The 22,257-nt window shown below is 32.8% G+C and overlaps 2 protein-coding genes across 3 annotated transcripts; one reads left to right on the top strand and one right to left on the bottom strand.

Moving 5' to 3' along the window:
* The first annotated feature begins 3,482 nt into the window (after nt 1–3,482).
* Nucleotides 3,483–12,037, top strand: LOC136989445 (cholesterol 7-desaturase nvd-like). 2 transcript variants are annotated; one of them, XM_067287599.1, is made up of 8 exons: nt 3,483–3,780; nt 6,269–6,490; nt 6,582–6,756; nt 7,052–7,240; nt 8,676–8,854; nt 8,925–9,152; nt 11,535–11,705; nt 11,776–12,037. In XM_067287599.1, exons 2-8 carry the CDS (start codon nt 6,287–6,289, stop codon nt 11,926–11,928), a joined length of 1,299 nt encoding a protein of 432 aa, XP_067143700.1. In that variant the 5' UTR covers nt 3,483–3,780; nt 6,269–6,286; the 3' UTR covers nt 11,929–12,037. The 2 variants fall into 2 exon arrangements, with proteins under 2 accessions (XP_067143700.1, XP_067143698.1); XM_067287597.1 differs by lacking the exon at nt 3,483–3,780 and adding an exon at nt 4,987–5,874.
* Nucleotides 12,038–17,977: 5,940 nt separating this feature from the next.
* Nucleotides 17,978–21,658, bottom strand: LOC136989510 (protein obstructor-E-like). The gene is made up of 5 exons (XM_067287691.1): nt 21,547–21,658; nt 19,390–19,614; nt 19,127–19,315; nt 18,785–18,947; nt 17,978–18,708 (listed from the first exon to the last, which is right to left on the bottom strand). The coding sequence occupies exons 1-5, from the start codon at nt 21,584–21,586 to the stop codon at nt 18,531–18,533; spliced, it is 795 nt and encodes a 264-aa protein (XP_067143792.1). The 5' UTR covers nt 21,587–21,658; the 3' UTR covers nt 17,978–18,530.
* Nucleotides 21,659–22,257: the final 599 nt, after the last annotated feature.

Here is a 22,257-nt window from a genome sequence, read left to right as displayed (position 1 = left end):
ACATGATTCTTTACGAATCCACGATGTAGAAGGAAGAAAATCGTTGTGTAAAGGAGTCAATGTCCGATCATTAATTCTTGTTTTGGGGCGTTATTTTTATTTTGTTCTTTTCTTTTTCTTGGTTCCTTTTTTTTGTTGTTACGGACAAACTCCCAAGCACCAATGACCAAAAGAACAAAAAAAACGAAAATTTTTAACTTAGTTTGCATCGTTGCCCGATCCTGGAACATCATCCTATGTAAATTAGACAGTGCGGAGCTACACTGGATGAACAATTAAAAGCGGAACAGCCAGGACCAAAAGGAGAGAGAGCTTCAGGTGACCAAGGTGGTAAACGTCAGTGATAAGTTCGAGGAAATTGTGTTTGGCTGTACACTATTTATAGCTTGAGGAGGAGATAAAACGTTTTCTTTATTATGAGAAAGCTGTACAAGATTTTGATATTGTCTGTGGTTTGTGGAAATTATTAGTTTTAAATAAAGTCCTGGTCTGGTACTTGCCTCATTATTATGTAACCTATTGTTGTTTCCGAAAACGGTGAGTTACAGTTGGATACCAAATATTCTTTGCAGGTCTTTCAGAAATGCCCTAAATATAGTTATAGTTGTAATTATCATTTGACATTTCAGAATTTCTAGACAAAGAAAAAAAAAGATTTCCTGAAGAAAGATTATTCTAAAATAATTCTCACCCTTAATTGGTATTTTTTCAGTCTTGCAATTGTTTGTTGAAGAGTCGCCATTTCTTCAACTAAAGTTTCGATCAAAGTGATTACACTATAATAATCTACACTATAATGATCATAATTACTCTGTCGATTCATTACAGGATGATATAACTTGTGTTTTTGCTGAAGACTGCATTCACTTTCTCCAATTAACATGTTTTCGATTTTATAAATTTGTAATGAAAAAGAAATTTATGTAAACAGAAAAAGAGACAATATAGAATCACCCAAAACTATTATCGACAATAGGGGTAATTAAATAATTAGTTAATTAATTAATTAGTTAGTTAATTAATTCTGTAGTTAATTAATCCTGTGGTTAAAAGAGAGAATGGTTCCAACTGGAACAGTCCACAGAAGCAAGATCTGATAATTCCTCTGTCATCTTTATTATGCCTCAATTGGATCGTATAAATTTGATTTTCCTCTCATTTTTGCAGCTTAAAACACAAGCAGTTTGAAGGCCAAGATTGTAAGAGAAAATAATCGAATTTCTTTCAATTATTTTTGATATAAAAGTTGATACGGCCCACCAGTAGCCAAGCGGTCTTCTGAACCCTGAACACTGGGAGTCGGTCGTGGGTTCGCGCCTCGCTCGGACGGGCTAGCCACGTATAGTTTTGCAGGTTTTCTCCACGTCTGTAACGCCTAAATAGGGGCCAGTTTCCCTTAAAAAAAACCTCCCGGAAAGCATCCCCCTAGGCAGATCGCCTAAGTGTTGCGTTGCCATAACTAAACAAACAACAACAAAAAGTTGATACAATAGTCTTCATAATAATGCAAACACCAATGTCTTCACAGAAAATTATGTTTACTTTGTATTCACTCAATTATTGAAGGATAATAAATGAGTTCTTAGATAAAAAAGAAACGAGAGAACAAAATTTTATACCATTTCTTGTCTTCAAATTTCGTAGGTGAGTATTCGAAATTTTATAGTGTAGGTAAGGTCAAGACTCTATTTTTGTCCTTTGTTTAATAGGTAAAAGTCAGGAAAATATGAATTCGATCACATTAATTCATATTCATCCCAAGAAAATAGAGAAGATCACGAAATCTAATTACGAGGATGCTTGGCAACCACTTCTCAGAGTAATGCTCCTCTGGGGATTTAAACTAGAAAGAAAAAAGTTTAATATTCTTAGCATCTTTCATTTATTCTTTATTGTATCGCTAATTATATTTCTTTTCACGTCATGCATTGCTCAATTATGGGAGCGAAGGTCATCTTTCATAATTATTTTGACGGCTACTCAAATTGGATTTCCCAATCTGATAGCGTTGATTTCTTTTCTTCATTTTCATGACAATAAAGAAAAATTGTCGATTCAGATAATGAAGATTTCTGAAATTTCAGACGGCAGAAATCATGTGAACAAGAAATTCCTTATAACGAAAATCGTCGGTGTATGGGGTGTTATTATTTTAGGTACTTTTGTTGTTGTATTTGCTTTAAATAGCGAAGAAAAAGGGGTGATACCATTCTGGAATATAAATAATTTGTTTGGACAGAGAATTCCAGAAAAGATCTCTTTGTCCATGTTTTATTTGAGTCTCTATCTTCGAGGTATACTTGTCATAATACCACAAAATATCATGTATATATTTTTTGCCATGATATGTCGAAGCATTGAGCAGGCTTTCAAAATTTTGCATGATAAAATACGTTTCTGCAAAGACGAGAAGAACGTCAAATGGATACGATACGTCAAATGGATCGAGATATAATGAAGATTGCAGAAATCATTTCAGAAACATATTCCTTTATCTTACTTCTATGGAGTGTGTTGGTTGGAGCCAATATGACTCTATCTCTTAGTCGCGTGGTCAATTATCGTCTGTCTTACCCCCTTTTGTCCATAACAACTTTGGGTGATTCCGCGTTGTCTTTTTTCCTGTTTGCAGAAATTTGCTTTTGCATATCTCGCATTACAGATGAGGCTAAAGCAATTTCCTTCGTAGCGTACGATTCTTACGTAATGGAAGAAGACAAACGGATGGTAGAAACGCTTTTTCGATTTTCCATCGAGTGTCGACAGTATCTTCCCTCATTTAACGCTGGAAGAATGTTTACTGTGGATGCTAGCCTTGTCATGGCCATATTTAGCGTTGCATCTACTTACGCTCTGTTTGTGTATCAATTAGAAGCTAACTGATTTCCTTCTTGAAATATCCTAAAATCTGTACAATGAAAATATGTTGTTTCCATTTATTTAAACAGTAGACTCTCGCTACTCTGGCAACAATAATTAAGCATATAAATTATCCGGTACATCCTACATGTGATGCATAATAAAGTGCTAATCGTGTCACGTGTCCTGCTTTCCTCGGATTTCATTTCGGTGTACAGTATTGCATTTCAGTGCCCCGTATTATTTCCTCCAAAGAACCCAGTACCTAAGGTCACGTCATTTATTGTCTAAGTAGGCTTTAGGCCTATATACTCGCAGCAATTCGGTACTCACGCTAATCCGGCGTCCCGTCTGTGCAAGAAATGGCCTGATTAGACAGAATCTACTATACATCTTTTAAAAATTTGTAAAATTAATAAAAACTTATTTTTAAGTTTATAAACTGTGAGTTTCTTTTTTTAATAATAAATATTTATATTGACTACGAGAATTTCGTATTGAGAATGTTTTCCTCTTACTAACAAGTAAGAGGAAAATTGCATTTGTAATGTAAAATACAGATTGGTAATCACTTGAATACATAAAAAAAATAAACTGAAATGAAACTAATAAACTTCAACCACGTGACTGTATGGGAAAGCAATTATATATTTCATTATTTTCGATATTCTCATCATTAATAAAGTCACTTCGACAAATATCAGGTAAGGAGATTTTTAATATAGAAGTTATATTAGATTATAGTGACTTACAATTGTATAAATCAGTGGTATTCAACTAGAGTGCCACTTCAGGGGTGCCGCGAAATATAGCACCGAGCAAAGATATATTCTAAAGTAAGCTGTAACTGTACCAGTGATAAAGAAGAAGGGATGCCACAAGAAAAATGTACTAAGTTGGGGGTACCACTATTACGAAAAGGTTGATTATAATGAAATTATTTCATTCTTTTCACTGGTATAATTTAATAATAACCTAATCTTCTCTGTGTTGAAACAGTGCCCTCCTTTATGTTATATTTTTTGAGACACATTGGCAATTGGAACAATTAGTTTAAAGACTGTATGAAAATAAAATGGATGAGAAAAAGTCCTATTATCAACACTTCATCATATCTCAAAATATAATAATAGAATTTCGTGTTATAAAAGGCCATTCCCAGAAAAATAAACACTAACATTATTTAAAGTGTTAAAAACGTAAAGATGGTTTGCACATGGTTTTAATGTTACCGAAACCGAAAATGGTATTGCTGTTTGCTGTTTGCTAATTTCTGTTTTAAATATAAAATTAAAAGAGATATTTATTGAAAATAGCAGTTTTATGAATAAATTCAAATTATTATGTTGTTTTGAGGTAAGTGTTCCAAGCTTAACGTGGTACAAAATCGAATTACCATATACGAAAGTAACGTTATGTCAGGTGTATTTTACATGTAAATTTATTCATTGGTGCGAAAAGCAAAGATTCTTACTAGCGTAACATTTCATAATCCCACCATAACCTCACTTTTGTTTTTGTAAATGACGCCAGTAAAACTAATAAAACCACTTAAAACCTTAATAATAAGATAATAAGATTAGAAATTTGTAACTTGACAACACGTGCACGAAAAATATCGTTTATTCATGAATAATAGCTCCATGCGTAAACCAATATTTTCTTATGAAAGAATTATTATTCCTCTACAAAAGAATATTGAATACAAAATCCACAAGAAAAAACAATACAAATATTTCAAACAAATACAGTAGGTTTCCGCGTAACATAGAAATTTATTGCGCGATGTATTTGTAAGGAAGTTGTATCAGTGACAAAATTTACAGTGGAAATTTACCTTGACATTTATAAAAGGAAATTTATTAATTATGTTAAAAAATATTCAAATTTTATAATTAGGGAAAGGTTTTATAATGAAATCGTAAAATGAATTAGCGCATGTTTTCCTCAATTTTTATTGAGGAAAATTCGTGATAGATTCAATTTATAAATACGAATTCCTATTAATTAAAATTAAGTTCCCCTTTTTATTATAAACGATATTTTCATTAATTAAAATCAAAGAGATACGTTATTCTTTAAAATTTATCGATTAAGTTTTAAATATATGATGATGATTCTAGAAAATTTTTTAATTTGATTTTAAGAATGGATATTTTCAAACTTTATATTCTTGATTGTTAATGACTGTATTTGCTTATATTAATGATAATCGAAAAGTTAAAATAGCGCCTTATTGGATAAAACCACTGAACACTGGATCAGTGGTTTTATCCACTCGGCCTATGATAGATCTGATCTAACCATGAAAAGTAAATTAGTCATAGTACACATAGTGAGTAGGCTCTGGATGCCTCAGACAAGCACATATAGTTGCAATGACGTCTTTGCCGTTTATATAGAAACAGGTATAAGCCTCAGTATAAAATCCCCACGCTTTCTGTACCACCGGAAAGCTACTAACAGTAAAAATATATATGGCTACGACTCGTGGTCTGCCATTAGCGCTCTAACATCCCAGTTCTGTTTGGAAACGGAGGACCACTGTTAGTGTGGAGTACCACTGGTGTGTTCTTCAGTTCTACCTTTACTACTAATCGGCCCGATCCCTTCACTAGTCTGAGTAGCCATCTCCTATGACATTTGGTTAACCCTAATAGTGGTACTGTACGAGGAAAAGTAACAGCTCTACGTTCAGGATGTCTGCACCTGTGCAAGCAGCCATTTTTCAGCAGGATAATGAATGCTCGGCAGCATACAGCTAAAATTTTTCAGGAACGTGCCACATTCATTTCGTTTATTTGGTCTCCGGATTAATTGCCTATCCAATATTTGTCGGATAAGATGTTCGCTAGCTTCGGCCATCTATCGGTACGAGAAATCTGGAACCGCATTGCAACTTGCAACATTTCTCGGACAATATAATACAGCATGACATACAGTGCCTGTATGTCCGACCGTATCGCTGCATATATCCAGGAGAAACAAAGAGCCACAGAAAAAATAATAGTAAAGGTTGTTTTTAATTGTTCATTTTCCTATTCTAAATTGACCCTTTGTAATGATACTATAATTACTTATTACCATGATGATTACATTCACAATAACAAAGTTATATTCTATTGAAACGCTTTTTTGATGCATAACTTTTTTGTTCACGAGTGTATTAACAATTTCTATGAAATGTCTCATAACACCAATGACTCTGCCCACTTCTTGGACAGTCATTGGCTCACGAATTAACCAATAAGCTCTTGCGTACTTAAACTAATACGAATGGTAATTGTTTAATCTTGTTTTTCTATTATATATACGATATACAGAGAGAATTTCCTAGATTTTCAGGAAAGAGATGAACTAAATTATACACTATATCAAGAATCCACGATAACATGACTTTTTTGGAAAGAATATTTACAGAGAGAACATGCATGAAAAGATGTTCAGCACCACAGACGTTTCCAACTTTGCATCATGGACAAAGGATTCAACTATTGGTCTCGTAGAAGATCTATTCCAGTATTTATGTGTATTCTTCATGGAGAGCGTAGGTTGTCCATGTCGATTAATCTTTTTGTTTTTCTTCATCTTGATTGTTTACTATTCATCATTTACTTACGATAAAACTGTGGTAAGTGAAAATACACCAATATTGACACCATTAACACGAAATTTATAAGTAACAGCAGCAGAAAATACATAAGTTTAGTGTTATCTTGCAGGACTTGACCGAATGTGGAAATATAAAAGTAGGGAAACGATACCAAAAGCGGTCTGAACTGTCGAAAGAAGCCAAAGGTTCAAGAGATTTGCCTCCTGTATATCCTAACGGTTGGATACCATTAATAGAGTCCAGGGATATCTTAATTGGGCAGTGTAAGCCTGTAAATGCTCTGGGTAAGGATTTTTTCATTCGAAGTTTTTATTTAACAAAGCCATTAATGCCTAGCGAAAATTCCTATTGCAGTTTCAAATATTTTCTCATAACTCACATTAAAAAATATTATTGTATACGGTATTTACTCGGAAGTAAAGATGAAGTAAAATTTTATAAAGTAAAATTTCAATGATCTTATCAATAAAATTGAATGCAAAAATAAGACAAAATTGAAATGCAAAAACAAGAAAGTATCGAAAATGGTTCCATGTCTTTTTTTAAATATCTAAATAATGATTATTTGTTAAATTACAGGTCAAGATTTTGTTATTTTTCGAGGTAAAACCGGCAAAAGTTTCGTTTTAGACGCTTATTGCCCTCATTTGGGTGCTCATTTAGGAGTTGAAGGTAAAGTTTACGACGATTGCATTGAATGTCCTTTCCATGGATGGAGATTTTCTGGTCAAGATGGCTTATGTGTCAAAATATCATATTGTGATAAAGGTAAAAGATGCTGAATATACAAAGATTACACAGGTTTTATTTTCTGTTTCAACTGATAAAAAACTGTTTGGACTTTGAGATGTGATTTTTACTAACAACTATGAATACAACTAAAAACGACCTCTCAAATGCTTCTATCACGTAACGTTTTGATACAAAGGCTTTACAAAGTTTAGTCAAAAATTCATAAAAGCATATTATATATATATGCATAATAGCGTTTTAATTTATTTTCACGCGGAAAAATTATTAATTTCAGTTTATTATTAACATATATGAGTACAAAAATACAACATAAGCCACTAATTATCTTCGGTGCTTATCAGTTCTGATTTTCTTTTTTGACCTAAAACTGCGTTTCGTGGACCTTCTCTTTATGTTTTGCATCTGGAATATCCCTATGCATCATCCAACAGTAGTCCGCCATCATACTGACATCCCATCGTCCCTGTTATCTCCTTAATGTCTTGATGGAATCTTCCGCCCTGTTCTTAACTTACAGCCCCTAGATTTTCAGGAAAGTAATCCAAATGCGAGTTCGGAAAGTGTACCTTGAGGCTCATATTGTAGCCCAGTTCATAGTACTTAATTAAAAAGCTCTCTACTATTTCTTTATAATCGGGATCTGTATTGTTTCCTAGAAACTGAAACTATTGTCTTAAATGCAATCCAGGCATTCCGTTCTTTGTCATTCATTGAAGAAAGTAGTTCTGTGTCTGATATTAATTTCCTTAAATCAGATCTTGTAAATACACCTTTTAGTTTTGCTTCGGACAAGGCTGGAAACTTTTTGCGTAAATACAAAAAGCAATCTCCATCCTTTCGTAGAGTTTTTATGAACTGTTTCATTAATCCCAGCTTAATATGCAAGGGTGTCAGCAGCACTTTCTTTGGGTTCACCAAGCTACTCCTCACAATATTCTTTATATCAGGTTGTAATTGTTTTCTAGGTGGCCATTGCTTCCGAACCCGATGCAAATTCCTGGCTATACTTTCCCATTCACAATGAAAACATGGAGACTTGGTATAACCTGACTGCTAACCTAATAACTTGCACCTGATGTGTGTTTGATTACGTGTATATTTTAGGTAAATCAGGAATTCTAAATCAATTTCTTTGTTTTAAAAATGTAAGCATATTTTTCTAACAAAATAAATAAATTACGGCTACTAAAACATGTCACTATTATGGGCGCGAAAAATATGCGAAGAAAGCATCAATTTATCCAATAAAAATGGTTTTGTAGAAAAACCTTACTTGATAGAGAAAAACTAGTAACATTTTTGAATTCTGCGTAAAAAAGCGAGTAAGGATCACATAAAAAAGTCAAACAGTTTTTCCACTGCAGTTTTTCCACCTGTGTTATTAACACAGGTCTGCAGTAGAAAAACTGTTTGACACATAAAAATTAATACATTTGCTTTCTAAATTTAGTCCCAGACGTGGCTAGAGTAAAATCTTGGGAAACAATTGAACAAAACGGTTTCATTTACGTCTGGTATCACGCGGAAGGCGAAAATCCAACATGGAAACCTCCTGTTATTCCAGAAATCGAACAGGGATTGTGGACATACAAAGGTCGTTCGGAGCATATCGTCAGCTGTCATATACAAGTAATTTAACATTTAAAATTTAGAAATATAAAATTTAAGGGTTCCAATTTTATAATCTCGTTTATCTTAGGAGATTCCAGAAAATGGGTCAGATATAAAACACTTCGACTCCATACATAGTGCCAGCATTTTGTCAGGAAAGAATAATCAATGGACTTTTTGGAGTTACAATTGGCGGGCTTCTTGGTTTTCCGATTCTTTTCCTCATCACTATATGACTTCAATTAATATCTCTGGGGATGTGAAGTTGTTTGGTTTATCGTTACCTTTTGTACAAATGAAAATGGAAGTTAAACAGGTAAATATGGAATAGCGAATTATTTAGCTTAGAATATTAAACATGGAATTAATTGAAAACAAACTTCACTCGTGACTACCGGTACATATAAAGTCTAATCCAGCAATTGAACAAAACGATATAAACGCTCGATATAAACAATATTGAAACGCGGGTGTACTACAAACCCGGCTACCTACCTATGTACGTACATACCCGCTAGGTCGGAGGATCCGTACCCTTATAAAATTGCGGCGTTCAGGGCGTTAGTAAATAGGGCATTCACCCATAATACTAAAAGGGAAGACACGATCGCAGAGCTAAAACACATTGAAGACATTGCCACTAGCCATGGATACAAAAGTAGCCTTATCCGCAATTTAGCTCGTAAGTGTTGTAATATAAACACAGCGCATCACACCTCCGCAGGCCGAAGTGATCCTAACTCGAGCCCCGACCAGCACACGGTTGTACTATACAACAAAGACCTCCATTCCTTGTACAGGGAAATAGCGCTAAGGAAGGGCACCAAGTTAGCGTACACGAGAACGCCATCTATCTATTCGCTTCTCAGAAACGCCAAGGACAAACCGAGCATTTTAAGGGCACCGGGCGTTTATAGTATCCCGTTAAGAGACCACAGATTCCAAAGGGACCTAGTATATATTGGTTCTACCAAGAGATCCCTCCAAAAAAGGATTTCTGAACATAAGAATGACGTTGCCAAAAAAAGGCACACCACCGCCCTGTCGACGTATGCCACGGACCCCGATGTAAAAGCGGACTTCGATAACGCCACCCTCATTAAGAAGTCGTTCAAAACGGACCACATTAGGGCATTGGAGACCCTGGAGATTTACAGAGCTACCAAATCGGGGAAATGCATTAATTACAAAGACAGCAACGTTTTATCGTACGCGTGGCGATACATCTCGGAGGTCAATCCACGATGGTAGACATGGTTTTATTTCCTGCATTGATATTTTGCGACGTTACGTTAGTAGACTCAGGTCTATTATATCAATCTTATGTTTTGCATCGTCATCGCACGCTGGAGATGTTCGATTTTTGAACTTCAAAAGAGTTCTATTCTCATGACATTCCATTAACGAACCTGAAGAAGATCTCGATGGAGATTCGAAAACGTTAGTTTTTTCTGTTAATTTTCGTCGTTTGTACCGGAAATTTAAAGGTTGAAGTTGCTGGATTAGATGGAATTAATTGTTTTTAATATATATTCTCTGTAGTGATTTGATTTAATTGGTAATTTTCATGATATAAAAATAATTCGTAAATAAATAAACTGAAATTTCAGTTAATGATTTAACTGTTTGTGTTCACATACTTCGTATCATTTAACAGAAGTTTCCCAATGTAGAGGATAGTTAATCCGGCACTTACGGGACCTAGTGGTTTCGGACTATCGAAAATGCCAGATTACCAGAACATATTTGCATTTTTCTAAAATTCCATAAGTTAGGCTGTGTGGTCTGAACGTTCAGACATTGCTGTAGCCTACATTATTTTATATGCCGCACGTATGCATTTGTTCATATAAGTTCTTTATCAGTCTGAATTTAATATGGCCCACCAGTACCGAGTGGATAAAACCAGTGCGGTAACTAGGCAGGTGCAACAGATGTTCCAGCACAGGGCCCACTTGGAAGGGGGCATGTATTTGTTTTATTATTTTTCCAAACCTAATTAATTAAAGGGCCTAAATGCAAATTTTTGCACAGAACACAGGAATGGCTAGTTACGGCACTAGATAAAACCTCCAAACACCGTTGGTCGGTCGTGGGTTCGCGCATGGCCAACGGACTGGTCAAGTGGAGTTTTTTGGGTTTTCTTCGTGTTATTATAACTCTTCCTTTCCTCTTTCACACTTTTGCACAACGAATATTCTAGCTCGTTGCCTTTACACAACACAAATGGCACGCCCTCTTGACTAAAAGAAAAATGGTGGACGTGTATTCAATTTTCTTCCAACATGGGGTTGCTACAGCCACTCTATGTAGTAATGTATATAACTCGTTGAAAAGTACTGTATGCTAGTATTATACAGTATAATGTATAACATTTTAAAATATATTTTTATAAAATATGCTAGAAAATGTTATAAAATAATTAAAATAACAATTAAAAACATAAAATAATAAATAAGATTGTAAACACCAAGATTGACAGCATTACGTACAAGTAAAGCACACTTACTCAAGCCCTCCTACGCTTTGCTGATCACGTGTACATTCGCAAAAGACATCATGTTTCATGAATTTTTAACTTTTCGTGAGTCTACATCCTCTTTTTAGAGTAGTTATTTATTGCTAAATATTTATAGATTGAATTTATCATTAAAATATTTTTTAATTTTACTTTTTTCAAATACTCTTCAATTTTCAGATAGGGCCTGCTATAGCACATATATACATGAAGAGTGCATTTGGAGCAGGAGTCTTTATCCATAACATCATCCCTGAACTTCCGTTCAGGCATAAGATTATTCATCATTATTATTCACCTCGATTTTCGCAAGTATCTGCTCACATTCGTTTTATGTTGCAAGAAAATATGGTAAGATAATTATTTATATTTAGATAGTCTACTTTCAGAATTAATTCGAATTAAATATTATTTTTAACAGTTTAGACGAGATGCTGTCATATGGAATAATAAACGATTTTTGAAAAATCCCGTGTATACAAAAGAAGATAAAACAATTGCACAATTCAGAAAATGGTATTCTCAATTTTACAGCGAAAATAGCCTGAAATTTCCCAGCAATCTGGATTGGTAACAGATTAGTGACTTTAAATTTTCATATGTTTAGGATATATATGACTTTTTCATCTTTGAACTTTGTAACAACATATATATTTTTTCTTATATAAAATACCATACAATCACTGGGTTTTCTATGACTCCATGATAATTATCTAGTTAATTATTTAAAATTAAATAACTTATATAATTGATGCGATTTTAATTCTTGAATGATGTCTATGGAGACACTAGTTTGTGTTGCGAAGGAATCAATAGTTATAACTCTAAAACTTGAGCGTGTTCAGATTGACGCCCTTTGGATTGGTAGAGAATAAAAGGACCTCTCAGTGCCACATCTTGGGAAGAAAGAGTTATAAATAAAAATCCAGGAAATGCTTGCATCCTAGGCTAATAATTACTGAATCTATACAATATTCTATTTTATAAAAATAGTTGATAAAGTGGGACTAATATTTTCTATTAAATGGAAACCTAGCAATATAATCGTATAGAAAACTTTATATAGTTTATATCATCAATTACTAATATGCTTTTAATTAAAATACTTAAAATTTATTACATACTGTATATGCTGTTTCCTTATTTTTCGTTAATAAATTCAGATTGAGTGTTATATAATAAAGTCTATGTAAAACGGAACCTGAATAAAAGGAAAATCCTCCTAAATGGGAGAAATTCTTCAGAAAGGAGCGATTTTCTATATTTAAAAACAACCTGTTCAAAACGGAAACCTTCTAAATCGTAAAAAGTAATCGGCAACGTGCAATTCCGGTTTACTGTACTTTCACAGTAAATGCATAGCATATAACCACGGTGGCCGAACTGTGGCTCTTGAGCCACATGCGGCTCTTTTCTAGTATACTTGTGGCTCACTGCAAAATACTTAAATTTATACCAAATTTGTTTTTACTTTAATTTTGCTTTTTTTGTTTTTTATGTATGATTCCTGGATAATATAAAATAAATAATATATTGCTTGAAATAAAAAAGTCAAAATATGGCAACATTATACATTATTTATTAAAAAATAAATGTAGTATTTATTTATCCAAGTCAACATTAAAAATGAATACATAATGAATAACAATTTCTATAACGTTAATAGTCTTGAAATTTATATTTCCTTATGACAATTGAAACTAGGAAACGTTTTAGCATTTTTTGGTTTTTAAATTTAGATTATGCTACTTAATACGGCAATTATAATTTATTTATTATTTTAAAAAATTATATCGTATTATAAAACATAATATAAAATTAAATAATAGCTAAAGCGTTGTTTTTTATATAAATATTTAAATGAATTGCTTATAAGAATCGGAAGTGTTTATATTTGCTTTAAAAAGTTTCCGTTAAAATAGCATGTAAAATTTAATAATACAGTGATACCTTGCTTAACGAGAATAATTCGTTCCAGAGTCTTGCTCGTAATGCGAAACACTCGTTAAGCGAAACAATTTTTCTTATAGAAATTAATGTAAAATACGATAATGCGGTCCATGCCGAAAAAAATGCTCAAATGTTTTATGTATAACGTTTATTGAAAAAAATTCTACAATATACACTGTTAAGGAGCGTGAATCATCATCTTTTCTTCTGGCGCGGAATGAACCATCCTGGAATGAGAAATTGATTTGCAAAAACAAAAAAACAAAAAAAAAATTAACAGCTAATATGTTTGATAAACATCAAAACAATATGCCAAATTTTTGGGTTATGTAAAGGCTATAATTAAATATTAGAAATTAATTAATTTCACTAGAGGTAGGCAGATATGTTTCCATCTCGTATTAAATTTAATAAATATAAATAGTTAATTTTTAATTCAGACATTTCTAAAATTGAATTTGGAATCGGTCATTACATTTAATGACCCAAGAATTTGGCATATCGTGTGGCGTGTTTATTATATAACAGGCTATGGTTGTTGATATTTATAAGTAATATGTGTGATCACAAGCGACACTAAGATGCTAGCGGAACTAGTGCTAAACACAGACTGATGGAGCATGCCGCGTGCGTACAATTCGGGACTTCCCCTCTCTTCATCACTCGTTATGCGAAACATCGCTCGTTAAACGAGGCAAATTTAAAAAATTTGCTTTGCTCGTTATGCGAAATACCCGTTGTGCGATGTGCTCGTTAAGCGAGGTTTCACTGTATTATTTTTAATCTATGTTGCCTCATGTGTATTTGTGAACTTCTATCCCAATTCTGATTGTGCAGTGGTGCTGAAGTCGAGTTAACGCTCTGTCTGTATAGTTAGTAGAGTTAGTTGTGTTAATATTAATTGAAAACAAACATTTTTGACAAAAGATAATATTTCTGCTGATTTATTAAGTAAACAAATGAACTCGTTTTTAAATTTTTATTTCTGAATACCTTTTAACATGGCATGTGAAAATTAAAAAAAAAAAAAAAAGCGAAAATACATCGATAAAAAAGAAATTTTAATGACGACTGGGAGGAAAATTATGCGTTTATTCAACAAGATGATAAAGCCTTTTGCTTCATATGTAAAGCAATTATAAACAATTCTAAAGTGGGAAATTTAAAGCGTCACCACTATAAATTACATTCGGATTTTTCGCTCTATTTCCAGAAATATCAGAACTTCGCTCTAAGAAGATTAAATCATTAAAATTGTCATTAAACAGTCAAATTAATTTAATGACCAGGGAGAAGCAAAATCATTAGGCTTAGTTAGTTTTATAATGTCTGGGAATGTCGCGCGCGATAAACGTCCATATACGGAAGATTTTCTTAAGAAAAATATTCTTGATATCATTAAGATCTTAGATCCTAATAACACGAAACTTTTAAATTCGATTAAGAACATTCCTACCACACGGCATACAATTGAACGTCGTATTTCAGCAATAAACTTAGATTTATTGGAACAATTGCATAACGACATAAATAATCGTGTAGCGTTTAGTTTAGCCCTGGACGAATCTACTGATGTAACTGATCTACCGCAGCTGGCAATTTTTATTCGATTCGTTTCAAATGACTGTATAACGCGAGAAGAATTGTTAGACACGATTGCTCTTAAAGATACTACACGCAGTGTTGATATAAAAAAGCACTTGATGATGTTCTTAAAACAAAAAAATAAGTTAGTTAGTGTTGCTACAGATGGAGCTGCAGCAATGGTGGGCCAAAACATAGGTTTAATTGGTCTTTTAAAAAAAAGATGAAACCATTCCGGACTTTATCCCTATTTATTGCATTTTACATCGCGAACATTTAATTGCAAAACACTTAAATTTTGAGCATGTATTTACACCAGTATTAAAAATTGTAAATTATATTTGCACAAATGCAAAAAACCATCGTCAATTTCGAAATTTTATTGAAGACTGTAATTTAACTGAACCAATAACAGATTTATCTTTGTACTGCGTAGTAAGGTGGTTGTCTTTGTACGATGTTTTATATAAATTTGTCTCATTGATAGAACCAATATCTGAATTTTTGGATACAAAAAAACAATTATACCCACAACTGAAAGATAGTGAATCCAATCACTATCTTTCTTAATGTTCTTTTTTGATATTATGGAACTTCTAAAAATTCTAAGTGTATCGTTGCAAGGTAAAAATAAAAATATTTCGGAATTGACGCAAAATATTTTTAGTTTTAAAAATAAATTAAAATTATTTGAAAGGGATATTACTGATAAAATTTTTAACAGTCTTCCACGTCTAAAAGCTCATGCTGCAACATTTAATGTTTCATTTAATACAATTAATAATTACAAAAACAAATTAAAATCTATATTCGACGATTTTGAAGAGAGATTTGCTGATCTAGAAGAACTTAAACCATCTATTACATTTTTATTAAATCCATTCCAACGTGACGTAGTCAACAACGGCTTACCACTTATAAAACAAATACTTCCGGAAACAGCTATAGGAGAAATGGAATTGATTGAAATGCAAGAGGATGCAGGCCTATAAATGGTTTACAAATCCGAAAAATCAATTAATGAGTTTTGGAACACTGCACCCACACAAAAATATGGCCATTTAAAAAATGCAGCATGTCGACTGTTATCATTATTTGGGTCAATGTATGAAGTTGAATCTTTATATTCTAATATAAAATTTATTAAATCGAAATTTTCATTCACAGCTTGCCAATTCCCATTTAAATAAATTGCTCAGAAGTGCCGTTACAAATTACACACCAAATTATCCAAAATTAGTTTCCAATTTACAAATTCATCCTTCAACTAGTAAAGACTAAATATTAAATGATTTCGTTTTGTATCTTTTTTTTGCGTTAGTCAGTCGATTTATTGTTATTATTTTTAATAGTGGTGCAATCTTTTAAAGCTTTATGTATCAATGTGATTTTTTTATTGTCATGCAAGTTAATTAATAAATGTGATTTTTTCAAAATTGTGTTAGTACTGTTTATTTTACTATATAAAAACTGACCAAATTTGTCTTTAGCTGTGGAAAATATGTATATATGTATATGCGGCTCTTCAACGAATTCTGTTTTCAATATATGGCTTAAGTTCTAAAAAGTCTGGCCACCCCTGGCATATAAATTGCCAAAAATGTACTTTTATTAAACTGTTTTCGCCCTATGGGCACTAAGATGGCCTCTTTTAGCAAGCCCATTATGGGTTCGGCCAGGCCAACAATGGGTCCGCTGGGTGGTGAGGGACGGGGCCTGACATATTCGGACGGACCACCCCCGAAAAATTCCTGTAAATTTAGTGACCCGTCCGGATTCGAAATGGGTCCAATCGATAGCCCATAGTTAGTTACCCCCTACTAGTGCTAGAGAAAAATAAAAATCGATGCGTACAATTTTCCACAAAATGGAAAAAGGTCAATTTTCTTAACATTGGTCCTATGAGAGAAATCTGACTTTTGATCGCCTAGATGACCTTGGTCCCACCAATACTTTTTGATGAAACTCGCAGTGTAGAAAGGAAGTCAGAATAGACGATTTCTGTCGACGTTTGAAAATGCAACTAGTTATGGTTTGGCCGCTAGGGAGCGCGACATTTTTTACATTTTTTCTCAATTTCAAGCTAGGAAGCGATTTTATTTAATGAGTTATGACAGAAAACACACGAATAATTAATCTCGAGTTCGAACAATAAACTCAATAATTTTTTAAAAAAAAATTAATTATTATTAATATATTTATCATTAAATTGCAAAGGGATCTAAATGACCAATTATTGAAATACTGTAGTACGTACTGTACATATCTCCTGTCGGGTTCTTTCCGTTCATCCGTCTCACACACCTTGGTGAATGTTCGAACTCGAGATTAATTATTTGTGTGTTTTCTGTCATAACTCATTAAATAAAATCGCTTCCTAGCTTGAAATTGAGAAAAAATGTAAAAAATGTCGCGCTCCCTAGCGACCAAACCATAACTAGTTGCATTTTCAAACGTCGACAGAAATCGTCTATTCTGACTTCCTTTCTACACTGCGAGTTTCATCAAAAAGTATTGGTGGGACCAAGGTCATCTAGGCGATCAAAAGTCAGATTTCTCTCATAGGACCAATGTTAAGAAAATTGATCTTTTTCCATTTTGTGAAAAATTGTACGCATCGATTTTTATTTTACTCCAGCACTAGTAGGGGGTAACTAACGAACGAAAGGTGCATCATTTTAGTTTTTATACTGGTAAAATATTCATTGTATTTACAAGCATAAATCAATTATTTAATTTTAATGTTTATTATTCTGTATTAAGCACTTTTGAAGATTTGGCACGATAGTCCATGATTTGCATCTGACCAATAGGCTACTTGGAGTTTACCGGATTATCTATCATTCACGTGTCCAATTAGGGACCAACTTTCCATAAAAAATCTTCCTATGTGGTAACCCTCTTGGCAAATCGTCCATGTATTGCAATGCCTTATTCCATCAAACCAACCCAATTTCCTCACAGGATATGGATGTAGAACAAAAATATCAATAAAGAGCAGCGAAATGAGACTTCTAAGAAAGCGAGGCCTCCCGCCAATCCACGAGTTAATGTGTATATTTTATATAAAGAAAACAAAAAACCAAAAATGTGAATATTCGTTCATTTTATTTACACAGCCATTTTACGAGGTGAAAGTTCCCAGCAGTTTGTCTGTCGGATGGACATTTGGTAAATGGACAATTAATACTGTCAATGCTCGAAGTATTCGGCTTCTAATATTTTCTATATATGTATATATAAATGTATCTTCTTTACATTGAAGACATTTTAAAAATTGTAAAAAAATGAGGCTAAAAGAAAGATGATTTTGTTTGAAAATCAAACATTTATAAATGATTAAATGATATTTTAGAGACATAAATGGTTATCAAATACAGTTATTCAAACCTTAACCCGATGGTAAAAAATAATTGTTATTTCTGTAATGTCACGTAGATTATCAATTTAGACGATGCGAATTATCAGTGATTTTTTTCCAAGTAAAACGTACTGAATTATGTTTATATAAAAAAATTTTGCAGTGCATAGTGCTGGTATAAAACATAAAAAATAATATAAAAAAATTCTTTAAAAATTCCCAGATATCAATTGGGACAAAAACATGTATAATGGTCATCACAATTTACCATCTGAATTATTTCATTTTCCTGATGGTCTAAATTGCTGGGGCCTAAAATTTGGTTGCTCTTGTGTTCCTTGAGCTTGTCTTGCTTGATTTTGTTGCGGTTGTTGTTGCTGTTGCTGTCCACTTCTTGGAGGGGGTGCAGCTACGTTTTCTTCTTCGTCATCGGGTTGAGGAGATGTCGGTGGTGGCTCGCTATAAAATGATCAAAAAATTCGGAATAATGCCAAAATTATTATCAATTAATATATGTGTTTTATGTGAATCTTACCATCCTGGAACATTGTCAGCCAGTTCGCAACGAGCACTAGTAGGGTTAAATGCCAAACCTGCTGGACAACGTTGAAGTCTTGGATATCCTCCTACACATAACCAAAACCTCACGCATGATTTTTCTATGGCCACGTGTCCATTACCGGTATCCTTACATATTGCTGTAAACAGAAAATGTAAATAATTATATCAATCAGATTATCAGGGTGTGGTTAATGAGTCATCAACCCGTTATTTTGTAATCCTATTGTTCTAATGATTTCATGCTCGAGTGAATGCCATTACGCAAACAGGAAGTAAATTTTTATTACTGAAATTTTGTTTATATTCTCATACTTACGGTGCTTTTGACAATCGGGAACGTTATCTGGCCAATCGCAAGAGTGCAGAACGTCATTGTAAAGTAGAGAAAATGGACATTGCTGAATGGTTGCTGTACCGTTCCAGCATTGCCAATACCTGGTGCAACTTGTCTGATGAGGGAAAACACCGTATAACCAGTTGCAATTATCGCTTCCGGATGGAGTTTCTAATTAAAAACATAATAGGGTGTAAAAATTTTACAATATTAAAATATTTAATGGGTTTCGAAATGATACTTACGACCCATAGTTCTTCCATCATTATCAGGACAATGCACTCTATGAGGGTAATCGCAGTTACTTAACAATCCTCTGCCCTTTCCGGAAAATGCCAAACCATTTGGGCATGCTTGCAATGTTGCCACTCCATCAATACATTCATAATAATAATCGCAATATTGATCGTGTGGATAAAGGCCGTACTCCTTTTTGCAAATGTTATCCTTTGGTTTCTGTTGAGCCCATCCTGACAGAAACATGAATACATAAAATTATATTAGAAAAATCAATTTAGAAATAATAATATTATTAATACATAGATAAATATTTATATCTACGATTAGGTTACTTCCTTGTATAGGGCCTAATTATATTTCGAGAATATTTATTCTCAAGCTATGAAAATTCTAAAAATAATTCATCTAAAAAATTCGTATTTGTCATTTCATAATAAAAATAATTACTGAATAAATTTACTTTTCTTTTCATTGTCTCATACGAAAAACAAGAGTTGATTGAAAAACATGTTTAACTTGTTTGCCTAAATTAAGGTTGCATTTTTATCATACTTAGCATGTTTCTAAATTTTTCGGATTATTAAATGATGATTTGAAAAATATGCTAAAACAATTTTAATCCTTACAACTTTTTGTATAATATTTCAATTTATTAATTCCGAATTTAACTACTTTTTCTGAAATTGCAAAGCGGTAAAGCTGTACGTACCCATCTTCTTAAGTTCACTTAACATATATCAATTTCTTCTATAAAAATTTTAAGATAGTATTTCCGTTAATTTACCCAGAACACATCTTAATTTCCATAAATTACCTAAAAATAATTTTTAGTAAACAAGTAACGGGTGATTTCCTCCTTACAAGATACTCGTTAGGAGCTATATGTCAATTTTCAAACATGTTAAGTGTTACTAGTTTCTACGTTTAAGGAAATAATAAGACTATGCCAAAACTATTACACCATTCACTGAACTCTTATCATTAATATCTTCCAAAATTATACATAAATTATTTATCTTTTTTTATAATCGTAACAGTTAGAACTGGATGTAATTTAGCGTATAAGAGGAAGGCGCTTCTAGCACCAAAACAGGAATTTTATCTGTAAGAAATCAATTACGAAGATATAATAAGCTTAAGAAACATCAAAAATTTACTTTCCATATTAATATTTTGATAACTAGTTAGTTAAAGGAAACCTTTCACCGGATTTAACACATAGGGACGTTGATCTATCCAGTTTACTTTTTGGGTATTAAAATAACCGTTCTGTGGCTTCTGTTGCACAATTTTTAGTCCCTCAGGCAACTTTCTACATATTTCAAACAGGAAAATTGTTTTCTCTTATTCGGTTAATGCAAATTTCTATTCGCAAATTGATACTAAAGTTAGATGTCTGTTGTTTCGTCTGCGGATTCATGCCTCATGCTGTAAAAATATTTTTAGAATATCGACTCGGTTGTATACCTCGTTATCGGCCTCATGGCAAGGCCTTCCTCGTTGACCCGCATTCTTCTATCATGGATAGTTATGTAGTTATGATTAACTCGAAAAACCGGATAATTTTTGTATATCTTTTTATTTCTTTGGGTAACTCCCAGATTGACGATCCATTCTTCTGATTAGGATCTCTAAGAATTTACGATCTTGTAAAAAAAGGATAATAATAATATATATAAATACTCCAAACGGTTCTATCAGATTAAAGGGAACAGAAAACCTAATTAACACGTGATACAATAATTACTAAAAAAGAAAATTTGTGGGTCACGTATCGAACTAGTTTACAAAATCGAAAGATTGCCAGAGATAAGTGTTACTTAAAGAAAAAGACCTAAATTTCCTGTAGACTGCTTCAATTTCTATACGAAAAAACTCCAATAAAGTCATAAAATTCTGTTTTTAATGTCATAATTTACTAAAAAAAATACAGTATTTTCTGTGCATAACACATCTTATTAAGTTATGGCACATGTGTTAATTTCTACAAATGGTAGAGACAACTTTACAATGGGCACAACTATTTCCAGCGTATCAGAGCAAAGAATAACCTTATAAAATCCTAATGTATGTTCAAAATATAAATTTTATCTCACACAGATGCTACTACAGTAATAAAAAATTCAGAAAAATGCCAAAAAAGTATATGTATATGTACTCACCCACTGTTAAGATAGTGAATAAAACAATCCAGGTAATCATATTAAATAGTAAACCTAGTTCCAAGAGCTTACGAGACACACTGAGATTTCAAATATGCTTGAGTTCTTTTTGTGTCTTGGGAACGTCGCCGGGCGAAACGGTTTTTGATTGGACGATTCGAATCTACATGCGCGCGTGCTCAATTATTCACCCTCGTTCCAAATAACGGTCCGGTTTGTCAGTTAAAAGAGATTCTATGAATCGAAACGGTAACATTCTCATACATTTGTATCTATAACTATACAAATACGTAAATAAATATATATATATAAAAACATACATATATTTATGGATACATAAAACGAATTGTTGACTTCTACCGAGTTAATCCTTAATTTATATATGACCTAGTTAAATGTTTTGATCTGATGATGCGACCTCGAAATTGGGTTAGTGTCACATGCTTTTATGTACCCGAACTTCTAGATGTGTAATTTATTCCGGAAATTTTTCAAATTAGTTTTATCGAACGATTCTATGGTTTAAAAATATATTTAAAAAAAGAAAGCAGTGTATTGTCGAGGCGCGTTTATAGAGGGGTGCAGGAAATGTTCCATATTACTTCAATAATAAAATGTAAAGAAGACATTTTGTTACATAAAACTGTTTCCTGACGTTCTAAAAATTTTATTGTTATTTTTTACACGAAATTCGTGGACATAATCATTTAA

This window comes from Centruroides vittatus, unplaced genomic scaffold (assembly GCF_030686945.1).
Source record: "Centruroides vittatus isolate TY-2023 unplaced genomic scaffold, ASM3068694v2 scaffold_576, whole genome shotgun sequence".
Taxonomy (NCBI): domain Eukaryota; kingdom Metazoa; phylum Arthropoda; class Arachnida; order Scorpiones; family Buthidae; genus Centruroides; species Centruroides vittatus.
This window is presented reverse-complemented; position numbering and strand designations above follow the sequence as displayed.